General features: G+C 50.0%; 1 protein-coding gene across 1 annotated transcript in view; it reads right to left on the bottom strand.

The window, feature by feature from the left end:
* The window catches only part of DSCAM (DS cell adhesion molecule), a gene marked incomplete at its 5' end in the record, with an annotated part of 274,168 nt that overhangs the window by 35,887 nt on the left and 226,036 nt on the right, over positions 1-12,245 (bottom strand). The window contains one exon of the mRNA XM_011375311.1: positions 3,317-3,347. Within this exon, the coding sequence (XP_011373613.1) occupies positions 3,317-3,347 (31 nt within the window). The remainder of the gene's footprint in view (positions 1-3,316; positions 3,348-12,245) is intronic.

Below are 12,245 nucleotides of genomic sequence, written 5' to 3'. Positions count from 1 at the left end.
GGTCAGGGCCTTCCACGCTTACAATGCGCTCTTACTGATACTGGTGCTCAGACGCTAATCGCGTGCTGGCTAGCACCTTCCAGCACGCCAGCCTGGCCTCTAGAAGGCTGGTATTTTTTAAAACCGTTCTCGCTTAATTACGTAAACAGGAAATCCTTCCTATCCGGGCACGGGGCGAAGTCTCTCTCCTTCCCCTCCTCTGGGGTGACTGGCTTGCGGGAAATGGGAGTGTTCCCAGCAGCGTGCCGCTCTGGGATAGGAGACGGCCCCGCGTCAGGGATCCCTGGAGGGCCCCTGGTCACCTGTGCTTGTCCTGCAGTTGCATCTGCCTGTCAGGCCCTGGGACAGCCAGTGTCACTGAAACGCGCAGAGACGTCTTCGTGGAGCGCGGCTGGAAAAGACGTGCTCCCTTAACCGCCATCACAGAATGGTAAAGCCAGGCGCCGTTTCCGATTATTGTTTCGAGATGAGCAGAGTTGGACACAGCAAGGCGGAATGACATACCCGAGGTCCGCACACCAGCTGGTGGTGGCGTCAGGCCCAGAACCAGGCCTGTGGTTCTATGTTCTCGCAGAAGCAGCCAGCAAACGCACGGCCTCCTCTGTGCCAGTGGGAACGACTCGCCCAGACTGCCCAGGCCACACGCAAAATGTCGTTGGTCCTAAACCCACCGGGTGGGTGGCAAGGTCTGTTGCTGCTTAGCCTGTTAACCTGGGAGACTCAGATCAAACTGACCTTTCGTGATTAAAAGCGTTACTGACTTCTAAATTAATCCGATAAAAAAACCCACCTATCTGAGGAGCTTGGAAATTCCCCTCCTTTCGATCACTTTCACCCTTTGGAGGAAAACTCCCTCAACTACGTAAATTGGGAGTAATTACTAGTTTTAATTCCTAATTTCGTGGAGGCAACTGTCAGCTGGGAATACTTTTATTAATTCCTGTGCAAACCCACAGGTGGTCTTTCAACCACAGTAATTGCCCTATTAACGGAGAAGATGCTTTCTAATGTCTTGCTTGGGGCTAATGAGAACGGGGAGGGATGCATTCTAGGACATGGGAGAAGCTAATGCTAACTCGGCCGACTAAACAACCCTTGGACGCGACAGAGAACGCACGCTCTGGTGTCACGGGTTTGGGGCTGGGAATTACTGCTGTTTGGGGGTGAATGGAGGACGTGGCCAGAAGCGTTCTGGGGCAGTGAGGGTGGGGGCAGGATCCGGGCTGGGTACAAATCCATGAATGGACTGGGGATGGTGATGGGGCCCTGCCGTGCTGAGCACAAGTCTCGGCCCCGTCTAAAGGGGGCACGTCAGCCATCAGCGGTAGGCCAGGCCCACCATGGACAGAGCATTTCCAAGGGAAACCGGAAAGCCAAAAGCTTCTGTGACATCTCTCGATTTCTGAATGTCATTAATTAAGTACTATTTTTAAGTCTACATTAGAAAATTTATTTTATTAGGCAGATAGGTTATTATAAATCAAATGTAGCTTTATTTTCTCCAGATGTTTTGTGCTATTCGCTTGACACAAGCGCACATGCACCTGTCCGGATGCTTCCACGTGACCAGAGACGTGGCCTAACACTTGCTTAGCAACAAGGACAGACTTTCACAGGCGCATAGGCTCAAGGCAGTTCATGCCAATTTTCACAATCTTCTCCCGTGATGTGATTAGATACCCATCAGGAAGAAGATATTTCGCAGGCCATGTGCATCTCTGAGTTCTCCTGTGAGCTCCAGATTCCTGCTGTCAACCACCTGGCAGTTTCACTGGATGCTTAAAAAGCGTCCTGAATCCAGCATGACCCATACAGGTCTTTTCGTTCTGATCCGTATCCCCCCCTCCCCTGCCCTGCAAAAGAAAGAAAAACGTCCAAAGCCTGTGCATCTAGTTTCCTAATGCTGGCAAGTGGCACCAATAATCCTTGGATTGCTCACACCAACTATTCGGATACTTGATTCCTCCAGACCCTTTACCCACACTTCACACTGTTTTAAAATACACTATGACCAAGGTGTCTGTGGGAAATGTCATCCGTGGGCCAATGGTCGTGGACCTCTGCCTTAGGTGTTCAAGGATACTGGTCATATGAGACGTGGGCTCACTTTGAACACCCCCAAAGTACTAATTTTATATGCACAGAGAAGGAGGTTAAAAGCAGCTGTGGCGAGGTGGGGTGGAGAGTGGGAAGGGACCCCACACTCTGTCATCTGTCTTTCCTACATCAGATATCTTAAAAAGGCAAGAGATCTAGTTCACCCACAGGGTCCCTGACATTTCTCATCTGGTTCTAGACTCTGATGATCTTTCTCCACTTCTGGTTTAATCACTGCAATATGAAAAGCTTCACTTGCAAATATTGGGGTGTCCTCTGCTTGTGAACATTGACTTACTCAAGTAGCCCTAGTCATTTGTGTGCTCAGCAAGGACGAGTGGGGCTAGTGCAGTGCTGGGGACTGCGACCACGCTGGTGCCAGGCTGTGGCTCCAACGCCAGACGGCGGCCGGGTTACCCACAGCAGCCGGAGCTGGTGAGCACTCTGCCAGAGGGTGACGACGGTGCCAGGGGCGCTGAGGGCAGGGAGAATCTCTCTGATCAGCCCGCTGCCTTGGAAGAGCCAGGACACAGTTTTCCTTCTGTGGTTTTCTTGGCACTGGGCTGTGAGGGAGAGGGCTCAACCTCAAAGGTGGCACATGTGGGTGGGGGCAACACCAAAGCTGCTCACTTATCACGTGCCTTCCCCACCCGCCCCCTCTCCCCAGTTTAATGGGAAACATTCTATCGGCTGAGCCCAGTCAACAAGAAAACTACCTATGCTCACAGATGCAGAGAATGGACTGATGGTCGCCAGAGGGGAGGGGGTTGGGGGCTGGGTGCAAAGGGGAGGAGATTAAGAAGTACATATTGGCAGTTACGAAACAGTCATGGGGTGTGGAGTACAGCATAGGGAATGTAGCCGATAATACCGTAATAACTGTGTGGTGTCAGATCGGTATTAGACTAACTGAGGGGTATCGCGTCATAAATTATATAAATGTCTAACAAGTATGCTGTACACCTGAAAATAATATAATACTGAACATCGACTCTAATTGAAAAATAAATAAGATACCTATGGCATGTAAAAAGTATATTATTTGCTACGCATATATCCAACTAGGTATTATGTAGATATTTTCGCATGTAGAATGGAAATTATATGTCAAAAAGAATACATGTTATCAGTTACAGACTGTCATTTAAAAAAATCATTAAGGCAAGTCGGAAACTGTTCTATTAAGCATGGTAGCTGGGATGTTAGATTTTGTTCTTACCTCATGAGCATTTCAGCTAAACTCTTTGCATCTGGGGAAAGAAAGTTACTATTAGTATATGACAAACAACTCGTTAACATTCACTTAGGCATTTATGACAGACATTCTACAGAGTCACATGACAACAGCTGTCTGAATGTATCTGTATGTCCACGTCACTACTAATAACCGCGTTTAGTGGATTCCTTATATATATATTTTAAATTACTATATATACATTTTAAAATACCAAAAGAACATGCCACTCTGGAGCCATAAAAATTCTCAGACCCTTCTTAAAAGTGTCATCATAACCTATTCATTTGCCACTTTTAGAAAACCCCATTTTATTTTCAGCAGTCAAAAAATACACATTTTGAAAGCAATTCATTTATGTAATATAAATTCTACTACTTTTGTTATCAAAATATCAAAGTTAAAAAGCTTACGGCACCACAGAGCACTTAAGAAAATACAGGTCTCACGGTAGAGCCTTGAGCCCCTGAGGCCGATCGGCAAGTTGCGTGAATGGCGTATCACTGTGCCTGGAAACTTAGGTGTTTATTTCAAACTCGGAAATAAGTTTTTTCTTTATTTTTTTTTCCTCCGAGGACATTGTTGACTAAGACCTTATTACCACTCCTGACAAAAGAAATCCTGCCTAAAAATGATGTAGAAAAACAATGCTACTTCTTTTGGTGACACGGCTTTGAAATTCTCTTTCTTCTTGAAACATAATTTTCTTTTCACATATTTTGTCCTGGCAAAAATAAATGTTTCCTTTCTGAGCACACAAAAGCCTTCTTCTTGTTTTTCTTTGGTTGCTCCCTAAAAAGTTAAATGCAGTATTCAGTGAAAGAACTTTCTGGAAATGTGTTCCGCTGCCTGGGTGACTGGCTCTATAGTGCAGAAATACATAGGTTGGAGTATTTTCATTTCATCTGTCACCTTTTGGGGGCTGACATTTAAAGGCAGCCATTTTCATGTCGGGGGGCAGCCTGCAATTACTGAGAGGTGAGGACGGTCAGAGGCATAATCGCACACAGGCTGGCGCCCCAGGACCCGAAGCTCGGCTCTGCACGGTGGCCACGCCAGCGCCCAGTGCAGCCCCCGACGGGGCCTGGTCCTGTGCACAGACGGCCCCCTCCCCTCCCGCCCACGTGACGAAGCAGAGAGCAAAGCACCACTGACTTTCTCAGCTCCTGTCTTTACATTTATGTGCGAGGACGAAGTGAACGCGAGGACCTCCTTCTCTTCCTGAATGATTTTAACGCTCGCAAAGGAAATATATAGACGTGAAACGCCAGAAACCTGAGACGAACTAGCTCTATGCGACAACCGAGCCGTGGCCAGTTTGATGCTCTAAAGAAAGAGGGAAACACTCCAAGACGTGAACACTGAACTTCGGCCTGCGGTCTGAAGGGGACAGACTCAGACGGCTGCAGAGTGGGCTCCTCCTCGTTTTCCCCATCATCACCCTTCTCTCTCCACCGCCGAAGTCGGTCACCAGCGTTTCCCCGCCACGCTCGTTTTCACGCGAGCTGGGGGCTGCCGTGGCCAGCAGGCGAGGACAGAGCTCTCTGCAGGTTCCGACTGGCTCTAAACGCGGGTTCCCGCGTCTGCAGCATCGCTGTCCAGGTTAAGTGGCTCCACAGGTTGCTGTTGCCCAAAGCCCTTCTGGTCCCAACTCCCCCGTGCTCACCGTCTTAGAGCGGGCCCTTCCTTCATGTCTTAGCTACTCTTCCTTCCTTCTGACTTCGTCTGACATTGTGAGAAGAATCGTATTAACGGGAAGTCACTTCTTTCACGAGTTTGCCTGTGAGGAGCGCGGGCAGGGTCTGGATGGCACGGCTGCCTTCAGGGACCATGCATGGATGTCTCCTGCGGAGTGGGCATGGGGTCACAGCTGAGCACGTGCTAGGAATCTGGACTGTGCCCTTTCCTTAGGGACTGTTGGCTCCCGTCCCCTTAGCATGGATCTCTGCCTGGGGATCGCTGTGCTCATTCAGAAGCAGGGCACTGGGGCCCGAGTACGTTTGGTAGTTTGTTGCAGCTGAGCGGGAAGTCAGAAGCAACGTCTATTGGCTCAAACTCCTTGTTCATCACGACCCTTAAGGTCCTTATTACACAGAGTGGCACCTGTGTCGCATCTTTAGGGACACAAAGAGGAGCCGAAGCTGAGTGCCCGCAGACTGAGGGAGATAATCTCGGGAGGGCGCTGTCTCCGGCTGGGTCATTCTGGAAGGATGCAAGCCTGTTCCTGTCTTAAAAGAAGCATGGGGCCCGGGAAGCATGGACTCCAGTGGGAAGAGTGTCTCACGTGGGTTCAAATCGTGCCCTCGCTCAGGAGGCAAGGAGCGGGTCGGTCTGAGGGGAGAGATGTTCCCAGGGCTGGCTGTGAACTGGGCGTGGCTGAGCGTTACAGAGCTAGGCGACGCCATTTTGTGTTACTGGTCGTAATCTGGAAGCTTCTAACGGGACCATGGGGAGATGTGGAAGAGGGGGCAGAGGCGGTGGTGGGCAGGTGGGCGTACACACTGGCACGGGTCGGGCCATCCCGAATGCTCAGGGGGCTGCGGTAGGGACTGGATGGCATAGATGACAGGCTGTGAGGGTTGGACCAGAGGTGAGCAGCGGTCAGGGAGCAGGCGACATTACAGCAGACAGGGGACATGTGCCTGAGTCGGGGACCTAGCGGGCGTGGGGCAGAGGGGCTGCGGGGAGTCTGCGCAAGTGGCAAGCTCCGGGACACGCAGAACTGGGCATGTGCCAACGCAAATATCAGGAACAGGAGTCTAGAAGGATCTGGAAGCCGCAGGGTGGGTGGTGGCTGAGGCATCGGATCCAAATGTGCGACACGTTAAAGCAGGCAGACGCCAGGGGAAGATGCTTGAGGCAGATGTGGAATCCCAAGCAAGGCCGGGAAAGATGTCAGGGCGGCGGCGGGCGCAGGGCCCGGTCCGTGGTCACACGGGGGCCGGGACCCACCTCTGCACGTGATGCGAAGCGCATCGGGGACCGGTTAGGGCACTTTTTCAAAAGTCACGAAATTGTAGTCTTAGGAAAACATTAAAGTCCTTCTAAATCAGCCTCCTAATAAATGCTTGAGTCTTGTGCCCAGTGTCTCGGACAGACAGAGCCGGGGCCACTAGACGTACAGCGCCCGACCTCCCGTGCCCAGAATCGACCTGCCATCAAGTGCGAGGACCTCCCCCACCTCAGCACGTCTGCCTGGGGCCTTCGCTTCCTTCTCTCTCCTCAGTTCCAGTCTCATTTTCTAGTCACCCCCTGCTCCCATCCGCGGCCTCCCCAACTCCAGACTCCCAGCTCTCTAAGCGACATCTGTACTGCGGGAAGGGCGTGGGATCTGAGAGACACCCCTCACCGTGCCACACCTCTGAAGCTCTCAACGGGGCCTCCCTGCCGACGGGCAGGCGGCAGGTGCAGAGCAGCAGCTCAGCGGAGGGCCGGCTGTCGCACGCTGCGCCCACACCGTCGCCCCAGCTCTGCTGCCTCTCGCTTCTGGCCCTTCTGAGCTTCACACTCTTGCATTCTCTGCAGAGGACCCCATCACTTGGCTCGTCCAAGCCTCCGACACCTTCTGGAAGCACGTTTGGGCATCTCCGCCAGCTGCTGTGTCTGCTTCCTGACTTCTGCTTTCTCTTTTCAGGTTGAATTCCCTAATTTTCCCAACCACTAGGAAAGACCTGCAGTTTCTTACTGGCCTCTGTTAAATGAGGCTGGGCTTGGAAACCGGCAATTGTTTGATATTCTCTTTCTCACACTCCGGTGAGAACACAACGCTCATTACATGGGTTGCAAATGAATTTCATGACTTATGTAGAAGACTTTACAGTTACGCCTATAAATTGGATCTTGGTTCCGGCCTTTCGACATCTCAGTCTGGATTCCTTCCTCTAACATGCGAGCTTTCTGACCTGCCTGGTGCCACCTCCGAACCCGCTCCGCCCGCCCCCGCTCAGCGCCCCCTGGCACGCCCTCGGCACGCAGCCCTGTCACACGCAGAGGCGGTCGGTCACCAGGCCTCTGCTGAGCCCTAGCGTTTCCTGGCCGCTCGCAGGCTATCCTTTCTGTAAACCATTTCAATCTATAACTTCTAGAATTTTCTGTGTGACAACGGGTAGGGAGTAGAGCTATTTTCTAACATCTCTAGTTTGCTTATTCAAAGATGATTTATAAAAGGTCTTGGGATTACGTTCGGAAAAATTTTGCTCAGAATCCTAAGATGCTAGCCTTTGGGGTCTAGGGACAGGAACTCCATGGCATCTTTCCTGGTCTTTTCTGTGGGAACAAAAAGGTCTTTCCCTTTAGTGAATTACCAGGGCGGTGACCGGTGTCCACAGCACCTGCCCGTCATCTGGACACTGTGTAACAGTTTGCTGTGAACACAGTCTGCCTCCCCTACCGTTAAGGGACTGGGAATGTGTCCTATGCAACGCCCCTTCCCCTCTGTCCACGATGACTAGAGCACAGGTACTGAAAGAATAAATCCATTTAAATAATCGGGGCTCTGGTTATTTTTTCAAGCAACCTGAGTTCCTTTTCTCTCTCCCTCCCTCCCTTCCTCCCTCTCTTCCTTGTGTCAGATTTCCTTCCCTCCCTCTCCCTCTACTTTCTTCATGGTTCTCATTCCATGTTTTCTGGCTTGAGAAGCACTTCTCCTGGTGCACATCAAAGCAGAACAGATGCTGCCACCTGCCACCCGTTAATATTAGAACACTGTCCCCAGCCTTGCGTTTCTTCTTGCCCAACACGGCAAACAAACTCCCATGCCACCTGTCACGTTTTCCTTCACAAACTTCAGCTCAGGCTGAGACTCGGCCTTCGTGACACCTTTCCCAAAGCCCGCTGCTCCCCGTGCCCGTTCGCCCTTGGCTCCGCCTCCCTCCTTAATCTTTCGGAATGGGGAATGGCGGGGAGATGCCACCAGGAGCGTCTAGAGATACTGAAATGTGGAAGGGGGGAGTTCCAAAAGATAACGTTTGCTAACACTCTAAATGCACGCAGAGGGACAGAAAGTGACAGCTGAAAGGAGAATCTGGCGGTCAGGAGATGATTGGCCATCTGCCTTCAGGAGAGCCGTTTCACCTGGGTGGGGAGGGCACAAGTGACATTGTGAGGACCCGGAGAAGCAGTGTGGCCAAGTACAGAATGTTCTTCTAGGACTCAGTGGCGAAGACCAGAGAGAAGGTTGAAGATATGCAAACTAGAAGGAATACTTTTTTTTTTTTAAGATGGAGAAGCCTGAGAAGCAGTGAATATAGAAATAAAAGCAGAAATAAACCAAATATTTTTGATAGGTAAAAATAAAATTATAAAGTAGCTATCGATACTATATTAATACATCTTCTGATTCTCTGTTTCATTGATAAACCTTTTCGATCTAACTCCATACTGATGGGACAGACTATTTCTTGAATATTCCAGAGTCTGAAGAAGTTTCATGGAAAGAGAACGAGGGTGGGCAACAGTGATCTGGGCTCTCCGAGTTCTGTGGTCGCTGATACGGGATTTTGGACAGGCTGCCCTCGGCTTGCACGTCAGCAAAATAGGGCATCATAACATCGGGTGTATATCCCGTCTATTTGCACAGCTACTAAGAGACTAAAGCAAGATAGTGTTACGGAGAAGGAAGAAGAGGAAAAAAGGAAGGTTCTGGAACTCTACTGATGCACGCACGGCTCAGCTGGCTCTTGGGCCGAGGTACCTCCCCCCACCCCTGTTAGATGGAGAGCTTCGCAGTGCGGTCTCCCCCATTCCCTGTGTTTTGTGGGCCATCACTCTCAGCTCGGGTCTGCATGTGACACGACGGTCCTTATCAACCAGGTGGCACAGGCCACGTTGCAGCGGGAGAGAGGACACAGCAAGTCTCAACGCTGTGCCAGGGTCGAACGTCTGAGCTGCCTCGCATTTTACATGCTCAACTGTTTCTTCGGAAAAGAGGACTCTCATTCCCAGTCAGGTTTCTGAAGCTCTCGTTAAGTAAAGTGGAGCACACTCAGGGTGACGTCTCAGTCAGACTGCTACCTGCACACGCCCAGAAAAACAAGACGCCGATAAATACGGTGGAGGCTGGTCGTATCCTGCTTTACCGTCTATCAACGGCTCTTCCTGGTGAGCTCCCCAGTACCAATCCCTGCTTTCCTGTGGAGATGAGATGGGTCTCAGAAACGAGCTATTTTGTAAGGGTTATCGACCTGCATTCGAGTTTTTACGAGATCGCAAACAGGACTTCAGACCATCAGCGTGTTCAAATGAAAGCTGATTTAAAAAGCATGAACAAATAAATACCCGAAAAAGAAAACCACATATACTGCAATCTGAGAAAACCGGGAAACCAAACGCGGATGAAAGAGACACCAGGAGGGCCGAGCTCCAGGGCTGACGCCGGCTCCCTCCCTGCTGACCGTCCTCCCTCTGGGTCCGTGCCGCTGGCTGCCCTCGGCTTCGCCCTGCTCCCCGCTCTCTGACACAGAACCCCCTCTTTACTCAGCTCTGTCACAAGAAGTTTGGAGTTTTAATACTTTTATTAAGAAATTAAGGCAAGAAAAAAAAAAAAAAGAAAAACAGAAAGGGAGGGGTAGAGAGAAGAAGGGTGAAGACAGAAAGCTCAGACCCAGAGCTTCGGGGGACGTGGTTCTGGCCCCCGTGGCCCCATCTGAACCGTAATGCGGGCACTCATTAGCGTGCGGACGGTGTCTGCGGGGTGCACGCACCCCGCTTCTTCGCTAACGATACCGAGAACTTCCCGCACGTGCGGGAGCTCTGGGCGTCAGTGCCTTGGCCATCTTGGCCCATGGTAAGCCTACCTCGAGTCTCCCTGTCTCTGGCTTCCTCGACACCCATGCGTCTTCCTTTAGATGACTAAAGTTCAAGCCAGTTTTGGTCTTACAAAAGAGGGGAGCTTTTAGCTCATTTGCAGAGCAGACAAATGGCACATTACAGGTCAGGGAATGATGAAAATGACTCATGGCTCACCCCTGAGACGAGCCAGTTTCTCTCTGGGAACGGCCCTCTGGGACTGATCGGTTTCATGCTATTAACCCATTTTAAGACATGTTTAAAATAATAAATGTGTTTCTGTTCAAGGGAATAAGGGCGTTTGCCACAGAAACATTGTCAAGTTTTATCTCATCCACTGATTTTTCTCTTGAGCTTGTCCGAAGTCTTAGAAGTAGCTCTGTGACTTGGCACTGCCAGCTGACCATCAAGCGGGGTATGGACATAACTCTGTACCCCCTCAAGTAAACACCTGCTAAAGGAGGAAGATTTTTGTAATCTTGGAAGTTGATAACTTGACATGAGAATCAAATTTTTATAAGGTTAGGGCTGCTGGGATCGTGGGACCAGCCGTTGACTCACTCTATAACCTTGCACTTCAAAGAATCGAGAAGTGGGGAAAAATCAGGGCATCATTAAAAGCAAAATCTGGCTTCTGAACTCCGGATAAGGTTATAGATTAAAAAAATGTAGCACTGGCAGACAATTTGGCCTTAGGAGGCCGCCGTGCTCTATAATTAGTAAAGCATTCAGGAAGGGGAATATAGGTTGGCCGAATTGCTTGAGTCCCATTTTCTTTTTTTAAAAAAAACCTTTTTACATAAAAGAACGTTACGCTGTATTCACCTAACTAGGTTGCTCGTCTATATGGTAAAATATATCCAGCTTATAAACACTTAGTAGTTTTCAGCAATCAAACAAGGTCGACAATATGAAGTTGACCTTACGTGGTCACTTTAAACGGTGTCCATTAGGAACTCTACAGTATTTTTCTATAATCCGAATTTTCTTATTTCCATTTTTGATCCTGATCAGTGGTTGTTCAGGCAATGTTGACCTGTCATTAGACATGTCTTTATTTGGGACAATAAAAATATCATGTGCAGCAACTGTTTCCGTAGAATCTGTAAATATAAGTGAACTCCTTCCAGCCCAGGCACAGAATCTGTGCCTTATGTGGGTCGGGTTGTAATTGGGTGACTACTAATGACTCCGTTTAATCGACAGGCACCTGCTACGGTTAACTTGTGCCTACACTTTCCCTCCATGTCGCCAACTAACATTTCAGGAGCTCTGCAGGGCTACGGGACAAAGATCTTTCTGGGGCGAGGCCTGGCTTGTCACTGACGCCTAGTCATTTAAAAGACCTAGTCTGGTCTTTTATGGCACACTTCTCACGGTCACGGGAAGGTGACCCTGTCCCTTCACTCACTGCCGCTACGCTGTCAGCATCTACAGCTCTGGGATGGGGTCCTCATAATCTTTTCTCTCCAGGACCTAGTCACACTCTCGTAATCAAATAGAAATGGTTAATAAGAAGAACTGACTATTGGGTTGAAAAAATATGGCATCTGGCCCCGGGTGGACCGCCGCCGACGCGGTGCCGACTCGAGCGCGTTTCATCGTGTCCGCATCAACGCTCGCTGTCGGGAAGCAGGTGGAATTGGGCACCTGACCCTTTGTACTCTTGCTGCTCTCGTCAGACTCCTGACACGTGCAGAGTGCAAGTCTGCAGATGCCTCTGTCCCTCGCAAGCTCCTGGCCTGGGATCTGTCACACCTCAGCACCTTTCATGAATACACCCTCTTTGCCAGGGCAGTTCTTCTCTTCCCTCTGAAACCTCGGTGTTGGCTGTATCTTCCCTCCGATGCAAAGAAAACAAAACCGCTTCTGGGGAACAAAAGACTAAACTCTCTGATGTGACACATTCTCTTCTCGCCAAGACCCGCTACAAAACACTGGTGTCTAGAAGTAGAGATGCCGACAATACACATGCCATTTCCAGGAAATTTTCTGGACAGAACCCTTGCACAGCAATAATTAAATTTCAGGAACTGTTAAGAATGGAAATAAAGGAGACACGGGCCCGCCGTCATTCTAAACCAAACGCGTTTGTGAGAGACGGCGCTGTCTCTAGCTTCTTTTCCTT

This window comes from Pteropus vampyrus, unplaced genomic scaffold, assembly GCF_000151845.1.
Source record: "Pteropus vampyrus isolate Shadow unplaced genomic scaffold, Pvam_2.0 Scaffold270, whole genome shotgun sequence".
Classification (NCBI taxonomy): Eukaryota; Metazoa; Chordata; class Mammalia; order Chiroptera; family Pteropodidae; genus Pteropus; species Pteropus vampyrus.
Note: the sequence above shows the minus strand (reverse complement) of the source record. Positions and strands in the feature narration are given on the sequence as shown.